This window comes from Equus przewalskii, chromosome 19 (assembly GCF_037783145.1).
Source record: "Equus przewalskii isolate Varuska chromosome 19, EquPr2, whole genome shotgun sequence".
In the NCBI taxonomy this organism is placed as follows: Eukaryota; Metazoa; Chordata; class Mammalia; order Perissodactyla; family Equidae; genus Equus; species Equus przewalskii.
The window spans coordinates 42,383,399-42,404,141 of NC_091849.1; the positions used below are offsets into that span (position 1 = coordinate 42,383,399).

Here is a 20,743-nt window from a genome sequence, read left to right on the forward strand (position 1 = left end):
TTCCCTGCAGAGGCATCTCATTAGCTGAGCTTTGGTCACTTGGCTGCAAGGAGGACACTGGGAAAGCAATCTGGTCCTTTATATGGTGGGAGGTGGGCTCTCCCTTCTCTCTGGGTTTGTGGTGGGGAGTTTCCAATCATGAGAAGGGAGTTCAGATGATGGGTGAACCAAAAAACCATGATGAATGCCTGCTGCAGGGCTGTATGTGCCCCCCAAGCCTCCAAACTGTTATTTCCCCATCAACAAGGACCCAGAGGAGACGTTGGAAAGCTCAGCAGCAGCTGTGGGTTGGTTTTGGTTTTATTGATAACAGCTTTATTGACATAATAATTCACATACCATACAATTTACTCAAAGTGTATAATTCATTGGTTTTTAGTGTATTCACAGAATTGTGCATCCATTACCACAATTTCATAACATTTTCGACACCCCAAAAAGAAACCCCTATATCCTTTAGCAGTCACTCCCCACTTTTTCCCAATCCCCCAGCCATAGGCAACCACTAATCTATTTTCTCTCTCTAGGTTTGCCCATTTGGGGACATTTCATGTAAATGGAATCAGTATATGGTTCCCTGTGTGCAAACCGGCTGTAGGGATATAAGGATTGAGGCTGTGAGGATGGTCTCACGAGGGGGTCAGGGTAGCAAACTTCTGTCCCCATGAGTCATCTGGGAAGTGTCTGCCCTGTAGGGATGGAAAGTTACGAGGGCAGAGGAAGAGGCTCAGGTCCTTACTGGCACTGGTGAGAGAAGGACAAAGTCAGGACTGCTCTTCTGCATGGTTAGATTTGGGCAGCTCAACCAGGCTGGTGTGGCGGTGGGGTGAAGGTGTGCTGAGGACAGCGGGCAGCACAGGAGCTGGGCTGCAGGCAGGAACATACAGTTTTGGGGCTAAAGCTGGTGTGTGGTTCCCTTAATAATTATTGGAAACTCATCTATTGCAGATGAGCACGTAGGTACCCCGGGGGAGGCTGAGGGGCAGGGTGACTGAGTGGGATGAATAGGGGGTTGAGCAAGTGCAGCTTGTAAGACTCATGGCCTACATCGCAGCCCACACAGAAGCTGCCCCCAGCACGGGGTGGCAGTGGGGGAGAGTCTCATCCTATCCTCTACATGCAGTCTATGCTGGCCTGGCTCCTGGAGCCCAGGGGCTCTCTGGGTTCTGGTGGGAAGGATGGGCTCATGAAGAGCACGAGAGCACAGAGAAGGGCTAAAAGCTCTGGCCCGAGAGCTTCCTCAAGAATAAGGGCATGGCCTTGGCCAGTAAGTGAGGCTGTGATCTCTGGAGCAAAAGTGAAGAGGCACCCAAGTGACAAACTGCAGCAACCCGTGTGCCCTGCAGCCCAGTACTGCTTCAGCCAGTCTTCTGCCTCAGAATAGCACACACCAGCAGGATGGTTCTGCTGTGAGAACCATACTGCAAAGCAAGCGTGGGCCCTCTGTGTCCACCAGGGCCCCCTTTGCCGTTTTCTTGCCTCATCCTGAGCATCCTGACTCTCCCAAGCCCTGGCCTCTTTTCCCTCACAGATTCTATTCCAAATCTCAGTCCTGGTGGCACCCAGTTCCTTCTGTCTGGCCTCTGTGCCCTCTCACCATCTAAATCTTCCTCACCCCTTCCTCCTCTAGCTTTCTCCCAGTCACCTCTCACTGCAAGAACCATGGACTCAGCATGCCTGCCTGGGTCACTGCTTCCCCCCTCCCCCGCTGGCCCCTGCCAAGACAGAGCACCATCCCTGGCACTTGAGTCCCCTAGCCAGACCTGCCCCGCCTCAGTGTGGGTGGGGCCAGAGGAGCCAGTCAGCAGCACATAGCACCAGCCTGCCTATGGAGTTAGTTGGGGTCCAGCTTTGGTGACAGCATGGCCAGAAGAGAGGGGCAACAAGGGGCTCATGGGAGCTGCAGTTCCTTCTGGGTCTGTTTTCAACTCAAACCCTAAAGCATCCTGATGGAACATACATTCAGGCTGCTGCTGCTGGGTGCCTACAGTGGCTGCAAGGGTCCTTTAGCTCACCTAACCCTCCCAGCCTTGCCTAGGGAAGGTGCTATGTATTGCACACACTTCTGAGAGAGGTGGCCAAATGAGGGACTCACTGGCAAAACCTTCACCGTGTCAAATGCTCCCACACCTGGTGCTGGGCAGAGTATCACAGCGACTCTGGTCCCATTCCACAAACGAGGAAAATGGAGCCCTGCTTGATAATCTGTCCAAGGTACAAGCCGTCTGGTGCATGGCCAGGTGGGCTTGGGTCTCCGGCCTGCCAGGTGAAAGCACTTCTGACCACACACCTCCCCCCACACCGCCCGGGGAAGGGGCTGAGATCCATCTCTGTCCACTTGATCCCCACGTCGAGAGGAGGAGGCCACGTCACACTCGACTCTCTGTACCTTTCTCCCCAGGCTGCCACCCTCTCCCTAACAAGAGAGACTCCTGGCGTGGCATGAGGCAGCTTCAGAGCCAGAGGGCTGTCTTCCCCTCTCAGCCAGGAAAGCCTCCCTTCTGCTCTCAGATCCCTAGCAGTCACCAAACACACATAGGTCACGTATCGAACTCCTGCATTTTACTTGTGTAGAAAGCCCTGGCCCAAGCTCCAGGGCTACCGGAAGGTAGAGAAGCTCTGGGTGCCAGTGCAGGAGGCATAGGGCACACCCCGCGAGCGAATCTGCAGGGTGTGGAAGGTGAGGGGTGGATTGGGGCCCGAGGAGCCTGGGTTCAGGGACTCGGTGTGAGGCTCCATCACTGTCACAGGGACTGCATAGGACAGTGTCTGGGGCCGGTCATCATGGCGTCTCACTGTGCCCTTGCCCAGGAGATGTAGGATGCAGGAGAGGACATCGGTGCTGCTGCAGGCAGACCCCCTGCCAAGGCTGCTGACCAAACCCCTGGGAGGACATGGGCCCTTCTGCCAAGCCTCCAGCACCTGGTGTGGAGAGGAGGGGAAGCAGTTGGTCAAGGCACGCTGCTTACCCCACCTCCAGCTGCCACTCCGACCACAAGCTGCCAGGACAGGAGGCCGCAAGGACATTACGTGTACCCAACCTCACTCCTCACACCCACAGGCTCCCTAGTGAACCAGATGCTTCAGATGTGGCCCCACCTCCTCCTGTGTCAGACTGCCCTCCACCCCAAAGCTCCTTCACCCACTGTCCACCCCACCTACCAGACAGACAAGCTGGTCAATGTGCAGCCCCTCGTCCCCATGGGCCTTGAGGATTCGGACAATGAGGCAGTTCAGAAGGTTCCGTCTCTTCTCCAGGTTCCGGCCCTCTTCATCCTCAGCTTTCAGGTATGTCTGAGGTGGGATGAGCCACACATTGCCCCTCCTTGGCCTGGGCTCCTCACTGGCATCTCGAATCTTGAGTACCCCTGAAATAAGTGCTGGTCACTCGGTGGGGGGCCCACGAGGAGCCTGGCCCTGGCTCAGAACAGAGGCCCCTCTGTCCTAAGTGCATACCTCCTGGGACGTCCTTTTGCTCGTGAAGGTCTAGGGGGCCTCTTAAAGAGGTAAGAGGCCCAATTGCCTGATTCAGCATGTCTTGAGAAAGCCCTGAGAGAGCCAGCAGACTTTCCACAGAGACCTCCTGAGAGAAGAGGAGGGAAATACTCAGGGCCTCCTCAAGGGGTAGAGCAGAAAGGGTGGAGGGAAGGAGAGGGAGTCGAGGTGTAGGGAATAAAGGTGAGGGACAAGTGGTAGACAGAGGGAGGCACAGAGGGGCTGGGCCACCTTCAGGTCGTTGAGGTACAGCAGCAGCCACATCTGCACGGTGGACACATGCAGGGTCTGGTCTCCAAACTGCAGCTCAGCCCGGCCCAGCCACGTCCACTGCAGTCGCCTCTGTGGGCCCCGCTCTACGACAGGGTAGCTCTGACCTGAGAAGGTCAAGGAGAAGGAGGGAGTCATGGCTGTGAGGACACACAATTGGTGGAGCTTTGCCGTTGCTATTCTCTGCGGGCTGCGGCCCAGTGTTTATGGGCACTGTGGTTCCTGGTCTGAGTTTCCAGACCTCAGCCTGCTCTGTGCCTGCCTCCCAGGTAAGCCCCAGCTATCTGGGAGCCCACCCTGTGCCTAGCCCTGCACCAGGTGGGCTCTGATCAGTCCTTCCAGGAGTTCCCCTCTTTTTTTAGTGACAAAACCATGAAGTGAGGAAGGACTAGGGCTCTCATCAGACTGGAATATCTGTGAGAGAGGAAACAATGTCTCCCCCATTAGCCTGGGAGCTCCCTGAGGGCAGGGTCTGAGTCTCTTCCCCCTCCTTGGTGGCTGCCCAGGATCAGCCCCCAGCGGGGAGCTCAGGTTACAGGGACTGACCAGGAGACAGACCCCTACCACTGAGGGAAAGCCCTTTCTGGTAGCCTCAGGTGCCTCCTACCTCCATCCTCCCCACCGCCCATAAAGCAAAGTCCCGGGTCTTATTTTAAGGACAGAAAAGGCAACAGTTTGGGGATCTGGTGCCTGACAGCACCCCCATCCCTGCTCCAATCCCAAACCTAAGCTCCTGCCCCTTTCTTCTCAAATCCACCCCATCAAGACTCCCAACCCCAGGTTCTTTCCTGGTATCCCATCCTCTTCCCAGCCCCCAGTTCCCTCTGCCCGGCTCCTCACTCTTGTTGTAGAAGTTGGAGTATCGGTTCAAAGTGCCCCTCAGGTAGGAAGGCAGGCAGATTTTGGGGTTCAGCGTGTGGCAGATGGAGGCAATGGGCCAGCAGCGTGGTGACAGGACTAGCACAGACACTTCTGGCATTGCCCCTTCATAGTAGAGGTCCTCATTCTCCTCCTCCTCCTCCACCTCTGCTTTATCTGCTGCTGCTGCCGCTGCCCCAGCTTCCTCAGCTTCCTCTTCGTTCTCTCTCTCATACTCCTTGCCACTGGCCCCATGGCCCCCCTGAAGAAGGAACACAGGGTTCCCAAAAGCCGACAAGCCTCTTCTGGTCTGCTCCAGGCCTCTCTCCTTCCTGCCCTCCCATTTGCTAATCCCTCCTGACACCCACCTGCATCTTTTTCTCTGTGTCCTCCAGCTTCAGGAGTTCCTGGTCGAGCCGCTGGAGCTGGTAGACGTGGAACTGGCGCTGCAGCTCCTCGGAGGTGCTCAGACTCCGCAACATCTGCTGGGGGAGGCGGTTGGGGAAGCAGAGGCCGATCTGCTCCAGCACGGCCCCCTCCAGCCAGCTCGAGCCCACGCCCAGGAGACGGTCCGCCATGTAGTGTCTGCAGCACACACAGTCCGGGCGGAGCCTCAGTCTGGGCAGGCGGCACGGCCCGGCCTCCTGCTCCAGGACACCAGTCTGCCTGGACCCCAGACTCCCAGGTCCTGTGAGCTGACTCTGCCCCTGTCATCCTGCCTCCTCCCACCTCCCACTGCCTAGGTCCACACTCACTGGTAGTAATACTCAAAGGTGGTGGCTATCTCCAGGCCAGAGAAAACCAGGACAGTTTCCAGGCATCGCTGCAGTTGCGCCAGCATCTCCATTCCCCGGGCACCCCCAATCCGGCTGCCCTGGATCCTCTGGTCAATGTGCCGAGCGAACTGCTCACTCACCTGGACAGTGGGAAGAGCACAGGAAAACCATGAACGAGCAAGTGGAGGAGGTGAGGGGGAGCAGTGAACAGGGTCAGAGGAAGTAGACATGAATGGCCAGCAGCTTCATAAATGGGTCAATGCTTCTATGAAATCATTAACAGTTGTGCAAATTAATATTAACAGTTAATAAGTGTTTTTTCACATTGAGCGTGTCTAAAAATCAAACCGATAACAATAATTTAAAGTGAGGAAATAAGTTAAGTGCACAAAGATGGTCCCACTGTGGTGTTACTGATAAGAGCACAACCGGAAGCAACTCAAGGAGCCACTGCTCCATGTACCTGCTGCATGGTTCTTTGTTACCAGGGTGAGTATCATATTTTAGTTTATCATTTGCTAAACTGTGTGTCTTCCCTAGGAGACTATAAACTTTGAGGGGAGGGACAGCATCTATCCCAGCTCTTATCACAGTGCCTGACACATTTTAAGCGCTTATTAAATATTTATGGAATGAATGCTAATGGTGGAGTAAGTTATAGTACATCCATTAGATGGAATTTATGCAAATATAAAAAATGAAGACAAATAGCAACACTGAACAAGGCTTTTAATGTAATGGTCAAAAGAAAACAGGGTAAAGCATTTTAGCTACTTACGAGCAAACTACATGAAATCTCACACACAAACAGAAGAAAGTTTATCAAGATATATTAGGATGGCATGCTGCAGGTCACTTTTTTTAAAATTTTTTCTTTTGGTGAGGAAGATTGGCCCTGAGCTAACATCTGTGCCTGTCTTCCTCTATTTTGTATGTGGGACACCACCTCAGCCTGGCTGACCAGTGGTGTAGGTCTACACCCAGGATCCAAACCCAGGAACCTGGGTCACCGAAGTGGAGCGCACTGAACTTAACCTCTACACCATGGGGCCAGCCCCTCTTTTTTCCATATTTTGAATTTTTGATAACATGGTTATATACAAATACGTGTTCCTTGGTGAATGGGAATGGAAGGGTGGGCCATTTTGAGGAGATGGAGAAGGGAGAGTTGCGGAGGTGAGGTGAGCTGGCAAGGCTTACGTGGGCAGCTTTGAGAAAAGAGAGCTTCAGCAAGGCACCAGCACAGCCGTTCTGCAGGGCCAGCAAGAAGGCTGCCCGTGGCCCAAACAGCTCGGAGCTCGACTTCTGCAGGTTATTAAAGTGTTCACAGTAGCGTGGCACGAAGTCATCATCCCGCCAGTGTGAGGTCAGAAAATTGTTCACCTTGAGGGAGGTGGCAGCAGTGTGAAGAGGCAAGCCAACATGCCACCTTTATAGTTCTTCCCTCCCTCTCCGGCACCTGCTCCTGCCCACCTGCTCCTCCACCACGGCTCCCCAGCAGCGGGTCAGGTTTCTCATGATGCTGCTGGGAAGTCCCCGGGTAGCCAGGGAGCTCCAGTCATGGCTTCTGTTTCTGCCCTCTGTGGAGACAGAGGAAGGGGCAGGGGCAAGGAGGGAGCAATCCCTCAGCTCCTGGGTCCCCATTCAAGGGTGAACCCTGGGGCCTTTCCTGACATGCTGCCACCCAAAATGATGCTCCTGGGTGGGGGTGACACAAACCTGGAAGATGAACAGGCTGAGCACATACAGCGGGGAAGGATGAGGAGGGACAGAAGCCTGTAGCATGCGAGTGGGGAACACAGGGAAATGCCCCAACTGAGCTCCCACCTGAGTCCCCAGTACTCACGGGGCCGAGGAGTGGCCACCACCAGAGGGGGCACCTCACAGGGCTCCACATGCACCAGCAGGTGGGTGAGGCGGCGCACCCGCGAGGAGAAAGCTGCAGCGCGGCTCTGGGGGTTGTGGGCAGCTTCCCGACACTCCAAGTACTGGTCCAGCAGCCAGCCCAGGGGGCTGACACCATCCTCATCTAGAGGTTGGGAAAAACAAGCAAGGCAGGGCGGTGGGAGAGGCTGGGCTGCACAGGAGCGCAGAGAGGAGCAGATGGATGGATGATATGGGGAAGAAAGTGGCAAGGCCCCTCCTGACCTTGTGGTATCAGGGAGACATGGGAAAGCACCGGGGCACCAAAGGAATGCAGTACTGAAGGGCCAAGAGCGCAACCCTCAGGGCAGAGCAAGAAGGGCTGCTAAGTGGGGCCAAGCAATAAGATGGTAAAGGGGGCCAGGGTCAGGCTGGTTACCAGGGGAGGTGATGTTCTGCACCAGTGGGCTGACCAGGGCTTCCCAGCAGGTCTTGCCCAGAGCTTGGGCGGCCTCGTTGTCAGGGAGGAAGCCATCAGCAAAATTCTGCTCATGGCGCAGAGCCCCATGGAGTCTGGGGATGAGAATAGGGAAGGAAGGTGTCAGGAACTTGAGGCTTAAGTTACCCCAGTGTCCACCCAGCCTGAGACTGCCAGCTAACCCCTAGCAACCAGACCAAATCCCTGCTGGGAACTTCACAACTCCCCTAGGTTAACTGCACATCCCATTCCCAGCCCATCACGGAGATCTGTTTTCTTTAGCTTTTCTTCCCTTCCCCAACTGCAAAACACTCCAGCCCCCACCCCAAGCATGCTGACCTTCCATCTTATGCCCTCCACAGAACCCCGCCCGGCAGCCATCTGTAATACTCTTACCTTTCACACACACACAGGCACACTCACATGCTCACACACACCTAGAACTCAGGTGCAGGAGGCTCCTGCGGTCCTCTGCTATGTCCTGGCTCCAGGCCTGTGCCCGAACCATGTAGAAGAGGCGTGTGTGACGACACAGCTGCTCCTGGAACACTGGCCAGAACGTGGGCTTGGGGCCCAAGACCTCCAATCCCCGAATGCGCGTGTCGATGCCACCCTGCAACGCCCAAAGGCTTGTTTTCACCTGCCCCACATCCTCCTCAGGACGGGCTAGTGTCAGCCACACCCTCAGGCCTCACTCCTGGAGCTGCTCGCAACCCTGGCGGGAGCTCTGGCCCAAGATCTGCAACAGTACAGGGTCCAGAGCCCCAAGCCTGGGGCCACACCTCACCCTCCTGCCATACCTGCTGGCAGCGCTTTATGCGGATCTGGATGATGGGCCAGAAGCGGTTCAGGTTCTCCAGGAGGATCAGCCGGCTGGCAGAGGGCATCACATTGACCTGATGGTGGGCAGAGAGGACTGTCACCTCCACACATGTGGATGGGAATGCTGAGAGCACACAAGTCTTTTCCGGTCCCCTCACTATGTCCCTCCCCTCCCTCAGCCCTGGGATGGACAGGGTCCTAATGCCACCCTCACTGCTCAGGGCCTGATGCCATCACACAGGAACAGGGATAAACGACTCAACTTTCTATGAGGCTCAAGACAGGGAGGAATATAGGAGGTTAGGAGTCTGGGCAGGAGAGCAGATCCTGTGAGGGGTGGTCTAATGGCACGGGGGTCCCTACCGAGTTGAGTTCTGTGTTAAGAGAGCTGGTGCTGTCACCCCCAAACACTATCACTCTGGCTGGCATGTAGCTCGAGTCTTCGCCAGCCACCAGCAGAGTGAGCTGCCTGGGAGTGGAGAAGGGGAAGCAATCAGAACTGGAACCAGTCATGTCTTTGCAGACAGAACAGAGAGGACTCTGGTCACTTTCAGGGGGTGGTGCTTCCCAAACACAGGGAAGTCACGAGAAAGTGCAGGTCTATAGCTAAGCATATGCGTGGAATGTGATACCTGATGAGGACACCCTGGTGCATGTGCAAGGTGATGTAGTGGGAGCCGGCGCTGCCATTGGACTCCCAGTAGGTCTTGGGGTTGCGGTCCGTCAGCTTGCTGGCCCGGTGCGGGTTGGAGGACACCTCCACCTTCTCCCAGCACTTCTCCTCCTTCACTTCCACACTGGAGCCTGGGGGCAAGCGGGAGGGGGTGGTGGTCACAGCCTGGTAGGTGTAGAGGGAAAACAGACGTAGGTGTGGGGATGTGGCGTAGTGTGGGGACAGGCACGAACCCTGGCAGAGATGCCTGAGGAACACGTCAAAGAAGGGGATGTTGATGGGTCGGTGGGTTCGTCTGTGGTCTTCAATCTGGCCCAGCACCATCTTCAGCCGGGACATCAGAGAGTAGGGGTGCGGGGAGAGAGGAGGAACATGGAAACAAGTACGGAGAAAAGACCCAGCAGCAATGGGACTTTCTTCATGACACTGGCACAGCAGGACCAAATGGGGAAGAGGGGCGGAGAACAGACGCCCCGGGGCCACTGGACTCACCTGCCTTTCCCAACTTCAGGAACACACCCCCTGCCCCGGCTGCTGCTCCAGTTTCATATTCTTACCCAGCTGTGAACCCACAAGCTTCCCCCGCCCTTCCTCCTGACCTGGATACAGCCTCCCAGGATGTTGGTGGTGAGTTTCCGGTAGAGGTGGGCATGCTTCTCACACTTGAAGACCATGTCCCGCAGCTCCTGAGCCAGCTCCAGCTTTCCCAGGTGCTTTTCCAGGGCCTTGGAGATGGCATCTCGGGCTCCCAGCTGATTAAGCACCACAGCATAGTCCCTGCTCACCGAGGCCAGGTGGTGCAGGAAGAAGATCAGTTCCTGAAGCACCTGGGACGGGACAGGGGGATGTGAATAAAGGGGACAAGGCATGGGCCACAGGGTATTGCAGTAGTATTTATTATACACCCACTGTGTGCTGGATGCTGGGGTCACAGCAGTGAACAAGACAGAGTGAGGAAGTAAAAAGACAGGGATGGAAGAGACACGAAGGCTGGGTGGAGTCAGAGAACTAAAGACAAACTGAAAGGGACATGCCCTGCCACCCTGGGGTTCTCGACTACTGATTATGTTGGCAGCAGCTGCAGAGAGCATCCCAGGTTGTTTCTTTTCAGGCCTAGCTGTCCTAAGAACCAGCTGTGGGGCTGCATCTTGAGATGCTCAGGCCCCAAGCACAGATACCTGATAGCAGGGAGGGGACCGAGAGCGACCAGATATGTGTGTGGGCACTCAGTGAGTCCACCGCAGAAACCAAAATCTGAGTAACAGCCAAAGGTGTGTACTGCAGACCCCCACTGCCACTATGACCCTAGTTCTCTGACCCCTTCCCAAAGCTTTCCATGCCCAGGACCTCTCAGTGGCAGGGGTCTCTGGGATGTGATGATCCCCTCTGCCTCCTTCATCCCCCTTTCCCCACAGGCCCAGCCAAACAGGAGTCACTGAGGATCTTAACATAATATAGACATAACCTTTTGTGTAAGAAAGGAGAGGGCAAATAAGATCATGCATTTGGGTTTGTTTAGAAACACAGCAAGGATACAAAAATGAATACAAGTGGTTACCAACAAAGGGGCGTGTGGGGGCACTGGGAGAACAGGGATTCAGGTGGGAGTGAGGATTCTCAGTGTATACCTCGTTAGATCATTTTGATTTGTGAACAGTGTGAATGTAATACCTATTCAAAAAAATAAAATTCAGTTTTAAAAACAAAACCCAAACCAAGTGCACAAAGGCTCCACTGTGCCCTCCAGAGCCTCGCCTGGGGTCTGCCTCGGCACAGGCTGCCTCGTGTCCTCTCCCTCTCAGCATCTCCCCTGAGCAGGGCAGGGTACCTCTCGGTCAGTGTCTGGGGACCGCAGGCAGGCCATGCAGGCATCCATGGCCTCGTGCCAGGGGAGCAGCAGCGCCTCGGGAAAGTCCACCAGTTGCGTGAGGATTCTGGGGAGCAGAGCACGGGAGGGGAGAGATGTGCAGCCAGCCTCAGAGACCCCTTTGCCCAACCCTGTCTCTCAGCACCCCCTCACCTCAGAACGGTCAGGTGCAGGGACTTGTTGGCCGCTGGAGTATCAAGGCTCCGCATGAGCACGAGGAACGGCTGGGGCTGTCTCTGCAGCTGCAGCAGCAATGGCTTGACTTCACTGTCCCGGGCCCCCTCTGAGCTGAGGGCTTGCTCCAGATCCAGGAAGATTTTCCCAGGCTGACCATAACCCTCTGCCAGACGCCGCAGGGGAGTGTTGGGGCACTGAGTCGGGGGTTCTTTTGCTACAGGCAGGGAAAGTCACAAGAGTTGGGCATCGTTAGTCACGCAAAGGATCAGAGGACAGACTCTTAACTCTCCATCTTGTTTCCTAATTTCTTCTAAAAATGTCTTTGATTTTTTTTGTCCCTCTAAAAGTTAGGTTTGGGGATCTCAAAACATCTCTTAATGTACTAATAAGGAGCTTCACAACAAACTTTGTATTCTTAAATAGCAAAGGAACTTCCTGTCTGCAAACAGCAGAGCATTTCCCTATATCTAAAAGCATGCAATAATTTGTTTTTCTCTACAAAAGAAAAAGTTAAATGTGGGAGCTTTTCAAGGCTTCAGATCTCTTGCGATTTTCTAACTGTACATCCGCCTTCACTCTTTGGAGGGAGTACAATGTCTGCTCCATTCATTGCTTATCTCTAAGTTTTAGATTCTTCCTAAGGTGCTATCTCTTCCAGACAGCACTGCACAAAAATCAGCACAAACATCTCTCCTGGGCTAATGCCCTCCTAGAAGCCAGTCTGCAGAGCTGCTGAGTCTGTTTGGCACCCCACCTTCCACTCTGGCTGCATCTGCTGATTCCTGAGGCTGGGCCTGAGCTTCCAGCAGGGATGCGTAAGCTGGCTGCCCTGCCAGGGCCTCGGGCCCATATTTCCTGTAGACTCGGCAGTTGAACAGGTCCCTGAGAGCGCTGTCATCAAGTCGCTGTGGCAGAGCCAGCAGCAAGTCTTGGGCCAACTCCATGGGCACGGCCAGCTCAGCCAGGACCTCATCATCCAGAATCTGTCATCAAGGAGAAGCTCTCACTGCAGGCAGGCCTGCCAGCACAGAGGCTCCAGGGGCACTTGGCAGAGGTGGGGATCTCTGCACATGCCTTCTCCATCCTGAACCTCTCATGGCTGGCAGCTGGCTCCTCCCAAACAGCTCACCAACACCTCTGAACATTCTAGACCCCTCCCCTGCAGCCCCTTACACTATTGAACTCCGCTTCCCATCCTGAGCCTTCCGAATGTTCTATGACATTCCAGCCCTTGCAGTGGAGCCCTCCAAATTGTGTACATCTCCAGGCAGGCTCTACCTCCCCATCCAGGTTCTCCTGGAGGATCTGGAGAACCTCCTGATGGTCAGGTCCATCCAGCTTCTTGATGAAGAAGAGGAGCTCCCACCACTCGGCCTGGGTCAGGTGTTCACTCTCCTCAGTGTCCTCATCCTCAGGCAGCACGCAGGGCACAGCATAGAGCTCTGTCATGGGCTTCCACCGCCAGGATGGCAGGGCTATGGAAATGGGTCATAGGGCACAGGGATGTCACTGCCTACCCTGCCAGAGCACTGCTCCTGTGCTCAAAGCTGACCCCTGCCTCCTCTCTAGGCTTACCTGCACCCAGGGCTCCAGTGACCACCGCCCCCTTGTACTCATCAGCCTTGACCACATTCTCAATGTCTTCCTCAAAGCCCAGAATCTCCAGCATGTGCCAGTGTACCCAATAGGTACGGCCCGTCGACTCCCACAACACCTGGAGGATACGGGAAAGAGAGAGAGGGAAGGGGAAGAAAGGGCTCACTTAATGACTGGCTGTGGCCCAGTGATGAGCACATATAGCCCTCAGGGTGACTACCCAGCCAGGTTTGCAAAAACCTCCAAATAGCAAAACACTGGCATATGGAGGACACAAAATACACACAAAGGACTCCTTCCACTACTAGGGGTGGGGCTCTGCCTCTCCTCTCACCCTATCCTTGATGGCGTAAGCCCTTACACTTCCTCCTGGCCTCAACCACCCTGTCTCCTCTGACCTTTGGGAAAGTCTTGCTATATAAGCTTCTTCCTAGGAGAGTGTTCCTGACCTCACAGCCTCCTAGACTGAGGTTTTCTCAGCCCTCCAAATGGCCCCCCTCTCAATTGCTGACCCCCCTTTTACCATCCCAATCCTACTGAGGGTTTTCTCCCTGGGTGGCCTGCCAGAGCCCACTGCATGAAGCCCCAGTTATGCCCTACCCAAGAGAGAGCCCCAGCAGCGTCCCACCACCATGCACTCGCTCACCTGCACAGGGGGCACGCCACTGTTGCTCTGACGGAACTCGCCCTCGTCCCCAGCACTGATCTCCTCGTAATCATCCAGCATCCGCACTCGCATCCCTGGCTGCAGCGTATCCCGCACATACAAGGCATAGGTATTGCCACTTGCAAACTCAGAGCGAGGGCGAAACCGCCTTGACCTCCTGAGGGAGGGCTGGGCCTGGGCAGGCGGCAGCCCTGGGCCGGCATCTGTCAGCTGGGGCTGGAAGATGGAACAGGAGGACCGTGCCAAGGGCCCCTGTCTGCTTGAGGCCCAGTCCCAGCGCATGGCCTGCACCAGCTCTGAGATCAGGGTGCCCATGGCCATGCTGAACTCCAGCTCCAGCCGACCCCTCTCCCCACTCAACTCCTCGGGGGCAGAGTTGTTCTGCATTCCTGGTTCTGCAGCACTGTCATTCAGCTTATCGAGGAGGAAGGTGACATGCAAATAGTGCTTCACCAAGGAAAAGAGCAGCCTTCCCGGGACCTGTAGGACACAACCTTTGTCTGCCTATGTGGACTATGTCCACCTTGTCCCACCTTCAGCCCCTCTCTACACCGTCCTCTATGGACAGGTGCAAAGGCCTGGTCTCTAGATCTTGTTCATAGCTCTCCCACAATGCCCCCACAGAATACCTGTGGCAGTTGAATGCCCTCGAAAGACATGGGGTGTTCAGAGAGTGTGGCCTGTGCAAACAGAGCCAGCAGAGCACAGCGGCTGTCAAAATCCAGGTGCTTCTCAATGGCCTCTTGTTGGCTCAGTGACAGAAGAATCTGGGTCCGGGTGCCTGTAACCCACACCCCAATCAGTAACTGCTCCCTACCCTCTCCCTTCCCAGGCATCTCTCCTAGATCCTCTATTCTCTCAGTCCAATCCTCTGCCTCAACACACTAGGAATGACACGATTTGCTTCAAAAGCCAAAAGTGAGGGGCTGGCCCTGAGGCCGAGTGGTTAAGTTCGCGCACTCCGCTGCAGGCGGCCCAGTGTTTCGTCGGTTCGAATCCTAGGCGCGGACATGGCACTGCTCATCAAACCATGCTGAGGCAGCGTCCCACATGCCACAACTAGAAGGAGCCACAACTAAAAATACACAACTATGTACCGGGGGACTTTGGGGAGAAAAAAGGAAAAAATAAAATCGTTAAAAAAAAAAAAGCCAAAAGTGACTATCTTTTTCATATCTGCCTATGTATCTATCTCCTACAACAGTCTAATAGTGTAAATGCTAAACTCTTCCTTTGCAAAGAAAGCCAACTAATATGAAGTTCTTGAGAACTCAGTCCTTCCTCTTTCTGTAGAGTTGCCTGCACCCACCTTCCCATCTCCGTTTTTCCAACTCTAAGAGAAGGGCAACAGAATCATTTACATACTGATGAAGTCAGAGGTTCCTGCCACTGTGTCTTGGCAGGCCCTAAGCCAGCCCAGCCCTTCTCCTGCTCCCTTTTCCTCCCCACGCTACTCCTCACCAGCATCATGGGATGCCAGGGCTTGTATCATCCGGCCCGCGCTCCAGCGAATCTGATAATCGGGACTGCTCAACATGTGCATGAGCAAGTCAAGGACCCTTGGGTCTTTGAACACCCCAGTGAGGGGCTCGATGCTGGCGTAAGCGCTGAGCACATGGACAGTGTGAAGCAGAGGAGCAGGGGGGATGCTGCCCACACACTCCTCCAGCTGCCGAAGCGCCCTCTGAATCAGAGACTTCACGTCGGTTTCCATCTCCCCCAGCACAGACTTGTCCAGGGCCCCAGCCTCCCCTCCAGTCTCCTGGGAGGGCCCGATGACCTGGCCATCCTCGCCCAGCATCTTGTGGCAGTTGGCATAGATCTCGTCGTTGGACATCCATAGCAGGATGTGCTCAGCCTTGCAATCCACTTGGCCAGAGCCCCCTTCCCCATCATCCCCACGCCTGAGGATGAGCCAGCGGATCTGGTACTCAGGATGCCCATCGTGGCCCACCCGCTGGCGGATCAGCTCATCAGGGTAGGCGTGCAAGCCGGGCCCCAGGGGCACTCTGAATTCCCTGTAGCGGAGCTCCCCCACCATCGTGGCACCTGGTACACACAAGGAAAAGAGAACAGGCAAGCTAGAGTGAGAGGGGAGGTCAGAAAAGCAAGGACATCCAGGAGTTGGGGAAACAAATGTGGGAACAGCTGTGGGGCTGGGTGGGGTAAAGCAGGGCCCAGGAGTTGCCTGCTACAGGCTGGGTGGGGTCAGGCCCAAGCAGAGGAACACTGGGGTGTTTGTTCTGAGAGAACACAAAAATCGGGGGCTAAAAGGAGGGTCCAAGGCCCTGCAGCCTGGAGGGGGTTGGTTTGGAGCAGTGGGAAGGGGACCGTGGGGGCAGGGCAGCCTTGGAGTTACAAGTGAGTCCCAAGGCCCTGCGACAAGCGGCAGCAGCAGCCCTGGGAAGGCAATATGCAAAGCCCAGAGGGGGGTGTGTTTGCGGGGCGTTGGGAAGACAGACCCCGAGTGTGTACGGGAGGGGGGCCTAGCTCTAAAGGTAGAAGCACAGGAGTGTGAGTCGCAGAGACAACAGATCCATGGAATTGGTGGTGGGGTGAGGGCGCAAGGCGCGACGGGCTGGGAGGAGGGGCCGGTGGGCTGCAGGAGCTGATGACTGGAGGCACTGGAGCAGTAAGGCTTGGAGGGTGACGCGAGACCCGGGACAAGGGTCACAGGAGACCCGATGGGCGAGGGGCGCGAAGCTTGATGGCCGGAGTCGAAGGCCCGAGAAGCCAGGAGCGCGCGGCAAGGTGCGGGGGAGGGAGCGAGGCCGGATAAACGAGAAACCCGAGGCCCGGTGGAAGGGGGGCCGCGAGGTCGGGTGAGCGCGAGGCTCCGTGGCCGAGTGGGCTGAGGAAAACGCAGGGTAGGGGCAGGGGGCCGCGACGGGGCTCTGGCCACCTCAGAAGCCGATGGGGGTCCTGGCGCGAGGCCTGTCCTTCGCAGAGCTAGGGACGCGACGCAGACGATGGCGGCGACGCTGGCAGAGATTTGGGCCCCGCCTGCGCCCCCCGAGGGGGTCGAGGCGGAGAGGTGGGAGGGGGCGTGCCTCCCGAGGACTGGCAGGCGGGCAGGGGGCGTGGCGCGCAAGGACGAAGCGCCCTGGGGCCGGGCGCTGTCATCGCCCGCGCGCAGGTCTACGGCTGCTGGGGCGGGGCGGGGCGGAGCCTGATCCCCCCAGCGGCACCGCCCCCCCAGCTTTGGGGGCTCCGGCGCCCGCCCGGAGCCGCGGCTCATTTCCGCCGGACCCAGCGGAAAGCTAGGGGCCCTGGGAGAGCGCTGGGGCGGTGCCGCCCGTGCCACCTCGGCGACGCGCGGCACCTCCTCTTTGCGCCGCCCTTTCCTCTTCCTTCTGGTCCTCCCTCCTGCCACCGGAAGTGCCTTTACCCTTTCCCAAAGTCAGAACTGGTAAAGTCCTTGGAGGTCATTTATTCCCCCTCCTCCATTACACGTGAAGAAGTGAGACAAGGGGATGGGGGAGGGGCTCGAAAAGAAAGGGGAGCAGCTTCAGTCTTTGCCCATATTATCCTTTCCTTTCTCCTCCCCCCGCAGTTGTTTGCTCCTGGTTTTTTCCCGGTCCAGTATGTACCATCCTCCCGCCCAAAAAACCAGTAACAGATAAAAATGGAGGGCCATTTTATTAGAATTCGGGGATATCAGCTTTGGGCAGCAGCTGAGGGGAGCTTCACATAACTCTTCATAGGCGGCAACGGCCGAATCTTTCGGCCAGCCCAGCCCCCCTTGCGGTGCCATAGCCCGCTGTTAGGCCTTTTGCCCAGCCAGCGGTTCCGCCCAGCCTTGCCGATGACCCGTTTGTTATGATCAACGTTGGATACTCGACCTACTGTTGCTATGCATGTTTCCAGCACCTGACAGAGAAAGCAGATGGAGAATACACCATGGGGGGAAAGAGCCTGATACTGTTGAGGGCACGGACTCTTAGGAGGCTTCCTACACTCAGTGAGAGAAGGGAGAGAGCAGGGGAAAAGCACAACATAATTGAACCTGAGTGCAGGTCCTACTGTCGCTAAAAACCAGACACTGTTTCCTGTTCCATCATGGTATCAGCCTGACAAGGCGTGCCTAGTCACGTGGCAGAAAAGGACAGACCCAACTGGAGGCAGTGCCTAACATAAAACACCTGGGAGCTATCTTGGACAGGAAAGGTACGTGCCAAAAATCCCTTTTTTGCTGATCCATTCCACCTGTAGCCGCACACATACCTGCATCTGCCTCTTAGAGGGCAGCTGGATGATGGCTGTCCCATTCACCTTCCGCAGAAGCACACCACATGTCCCTGGGGAAGGGAGAAGCAGCTTTGCCACCCTCCACAAAGGAGGAGGTGGGGAACAGATTTACAGGGGGCCGTACCCCACACTGCCCTCGCTTTGCCCTTTGGGAGCAGATATACTGAAGCAGGATGCATGCAATGTTTTAGGTCAAAACACAAGCACCTCTTCACCCTCATTTTCCTTCTTTCTCTCTGCCAGTGGACCAGAGGTGGGCCCAGGCATTCAGAGACTTTTGACCTCAGGTACTCTTTGGCCTTCCAAATTTTAAGACCCCAAGTAGCTCCTTTCCTCATACCTGCAGCTCGGATATACTGAGCTCCCCGGCCTGGCTCACTCTCCACATTGTTGATGAGGGTCCCTACTGGCAAGGCCCCGAGAGGATGTGCATCTCCTTCCCGAGCAGCCACTAAAAGATGGAATTTCATCAACACCAGAACCCTTGCAGCCTCCCAGCCCACACACACTTGGAAGCCATCTCTCACCTGCCATTCGGCCTATGTGGTCAGAGTTCAGGATTATATCTCCAGCCTGCATGTTTTCTGTGGCAATGATCCAGCGTTTCCGGCTACCCCCAGCAACCAGAGCTATGTCTGCTGACCTGTTCAGGACGAGGTTCAGGTGAGCAGACCGTCTAGGCAGCCCCACATTTGAAAAGCCACAGAGCAGTCATTCAGGCATGCCATTATCACTGCACGTCCCAAACTTGCCTACAGGGATCATAGCGGACAGTGATGACCTTCTCCTCAAAGGGTCCTGACTTGGTTTCCTGCTCAGGCCGGAAGCGTAGAAAGTCAATCATGCGATAACGCTGCTTGTGGCCCCCGCCAATACCATGCACCTTGATTCGGCCTGTGGTCAGGACAGTGGGGCGGGCGACATGACCCAGGTCAGACAAATCAGCTCCCAGCATTGGGAACAGGCCTGTCCTGGGCAGAGAGCACTGCTTCCCAACATTATGACACAAGAAGAAAATTATAAAAACTTGCACAACACAATGGGGTCAAAGAGGGTGGAGAAACATCTACAAGGAGCTGGGTAAAAACATAATTGTATGATATTGAAATTGGATAAAACTTCCAGATAAAATCTCTACAAATTACTGATTTCAGTAAGGTTACCGAGGATTTGAATAAGGATTCAGTAAGGATTACTGAGCATGTAAACAGTGCTCAGTTTTAACTTTTACAAATTTTTGAAGGGTGTGAAGAAAAATGTTGTGGAACTTCCTGTGTATGTCGTTTTCTTCAAGTACTTAGATTGTCTTTAGGAGTACAGACCACTTGTCTGTTGCTTTGAATTCTACTCTCGCTCTTACACATATACTATATGCAAGTCTCCTAAGTGCTTTTTAATTACATTCCTCTGCCTGTATCAATATATAGACCTAGGGTCCTACCATGGTTCCCCTGTTTACTGCTTAAATCCTCTTGCCCTTGCTCCCACCTGTGTGGTCTCGGCCCCCAGACTTTCTCATCTTCATTGGTGTAATGGTGTACTTGGTATGACTCTTCCAGGAAACAAAATTGGCACTAAGGGCCACAGAGGTAAGGACTGGGCGGCAGGGAAGCAACATCGAGGCAGAGGGCAGCTGGAGGAGAGCATTGTTTGTCACCTAGAGATAAACAAAAACCTCTTTCACTTTAAAGCTAATTGGAGGAAAAGCATCAGAGAACCAAGGGAGAGGGCACAGACCAAGTTTAGCTTGTAGCCCACTTCCTCCTTTAGCTGTCCCAAAACTCCACTCTTCACAGCTTGCACAGATACCAATGCAGAACATTTATCCAGGTGTGTGTGTTGATTACCTCTCCTCATTTGATCCTCTCATCTCTGAAGCATTTCTTCAATGGAATGTTCTCCCCTTGGTGCATTTCCTTCCAAATTTGGCTCAAAACTCTCTCCAGGAAACTTCTCCTTCCCTAAACAACTCCCTTCTCCTGAGGTGGTAACTTCCACAGATCCATGTACCACCATTAGCACCAATACCTTTTTGGCCATCTGCATTATGTTTCTGAGAGTTTTTCAGATTTGAATGGAGGGGTGGGATCATATCTGTCTTGTTCCCTGCTGCATTCCCAGCATTTCAGAGTAGGCTGCTTTGGTTTTGAATTTTAAGTATGCACCTGCCAAACTACCATCAGCCTGAAAGGTCTAGAGGGGCAAAATTTACAACTTCTCTTTTCTGTGACTCACTAATCACCCACTGGGGACCTTGTAATGCCTTCACTTTAGGCTTCTATTCTTGGTATCTAGCCCTGCATTCTCTAATCTCAGCAATAACTCATCCTTAATGCTTATCATAATGGTTACGAGCCCAGGCTTTAAAGCCAGACTACCTAGCTCGGATAGTTGATACATGACCTTGGCCTGCTTATCAGTTTCCTCATATGCAAAATGGGAATAATAACTACCTCGTAGAATCGTTGCAAGGAGTTCATTTATTTAAAACGTCTATTATTTATGCTTCGCCTATAATAGGCACTCAATAAATATCAGTTATTATTGAAACCTGTACGACTGGTGATTTGTAAAGCACTTTCGCCTCCAATAGCTCGGCTGAGGAATCCAGCGGCCCTGTGAGATAGCAACATTTACAGAGGAGAAAGCTGAGACTGAGAGTGACTTATCCAAAGTCACGGGCCGGCATGATTCTGACCAGGTTCGCGTCCCGCGCCTCCCATCCCCGGTGCCCCTTCTCCGGCACCCCGAACAGAAACAGCCTGATCTCCAGGAGGATTACCTGGGCGGCCTGGAGCAGGCTTGGGCCGGAGGCGGCAGCAGCCGGGGGCGTCAGGCTCAGAGAGCCCAGAGCGCGGGTCAGTACCCGCAGGGCCATGACGGTGGCCAAGCTCCGCTGAGTTCAGCACGCCACCGTTACCTTTAGCCAGACTGCCTGGCGCTCCTGGATGAC

General features: G+C 54.9%; 2 protein-coding genes across 5 annotated transcripts; both read right to left on the bottom strand.

Annotated features, from left to right (window-relative positions):
* Window positions 1-282: 282 nt before the first annotated feature.
* Window positions 283-18,194, bottom strand: CUL7 (cullin 7). 4 transcript variants are annotated; one of them, XM_070584624.1, is made up of 27 exons: window positions 18,131-18,194; window positions 17,767-17,840; window positions 15,004-15,591; window positions 14,172-14,323; window positions 13,522-14,022; window positions 12,855-12,993; window positions 12,558-12,754; window positions 12,034-12,262; window positions 11,256-11,493; window positions 11,064-11,169; window positions 9,835-10,062; window positions 9,469-9,559; window positions 9,195-9,366; window positions 8,926-9,031; window positions 8,541-8,636; window positions 8,178-8,353; window positions 7,702-7,835; window positions 7,246-7,428; window positions 6,873-6,979; window positions 6,600-6,782; window positions 5,379-5,539; window positions 4,992-5,208; window positions 4,606-4,885; window positions 3,727-3,872; window positions 3,457-3,583; window positions 3,163-3,368; window positions 283-2,922 (listed from the first exon to the last, which is right to left on the bottom strand). In XM_070584624.1, exons 3-27 carry the CDS (start codon window positions 15,581-15,583, stop codon window positions 2,599-2,601), a joined length of 5,079 nt encoding a protein of 1,692 aa, XP_070440725.1. In that variant the 5' UTR covers window positions 15,584-15,591; window positions 17,767-17,840; window positions 18,131-18,194; the 3' UTR covers window positions 283-2,598. The 4 variants fall into 4 exon arrangements, with proteins under 4 accessions (XP_070440725.1, XP_070440727.1, XP_070440726.1 ...); XM_070584626.1 differs by lacking the exon at window positions 6,600-6,782; XM_070584625.1 differs by lacking the exons at window positions 17,767-17,840; window positions 18,131-18,194 and adding an exon at window positions 16,445-16,890.
* Window positions 17,163-20,735, bottom strand: MRPL2 (mitochondrial ribosomal protein L2). Its single transcript, XM_008515801.2, has 7 exons — window positions 20,573-20,735; window positions 19,279-19,447; window positions 18,543-18,684; window positions 18,318-18,433; window positions 18,131-18,241; window positions 17,767-17,840; window positions 17,163-17,412 (listed from the first exon to the last, which is right to left on the bottom strand). Exons 1-7 carry the CDS (start codon window positions 20,666-20,668, stop codon window positions 17,200-17,202), a joined length of 921 nt encoding a protein of 306 aa, XP_008514023.1. The 5' UTR covers window positions 20,669-20,735; the 3' UTR covers window positions 17,163-17,199.
* Between the last annotated feature and the right edge of the window lie 8 nt (window positions 20,736-20,743).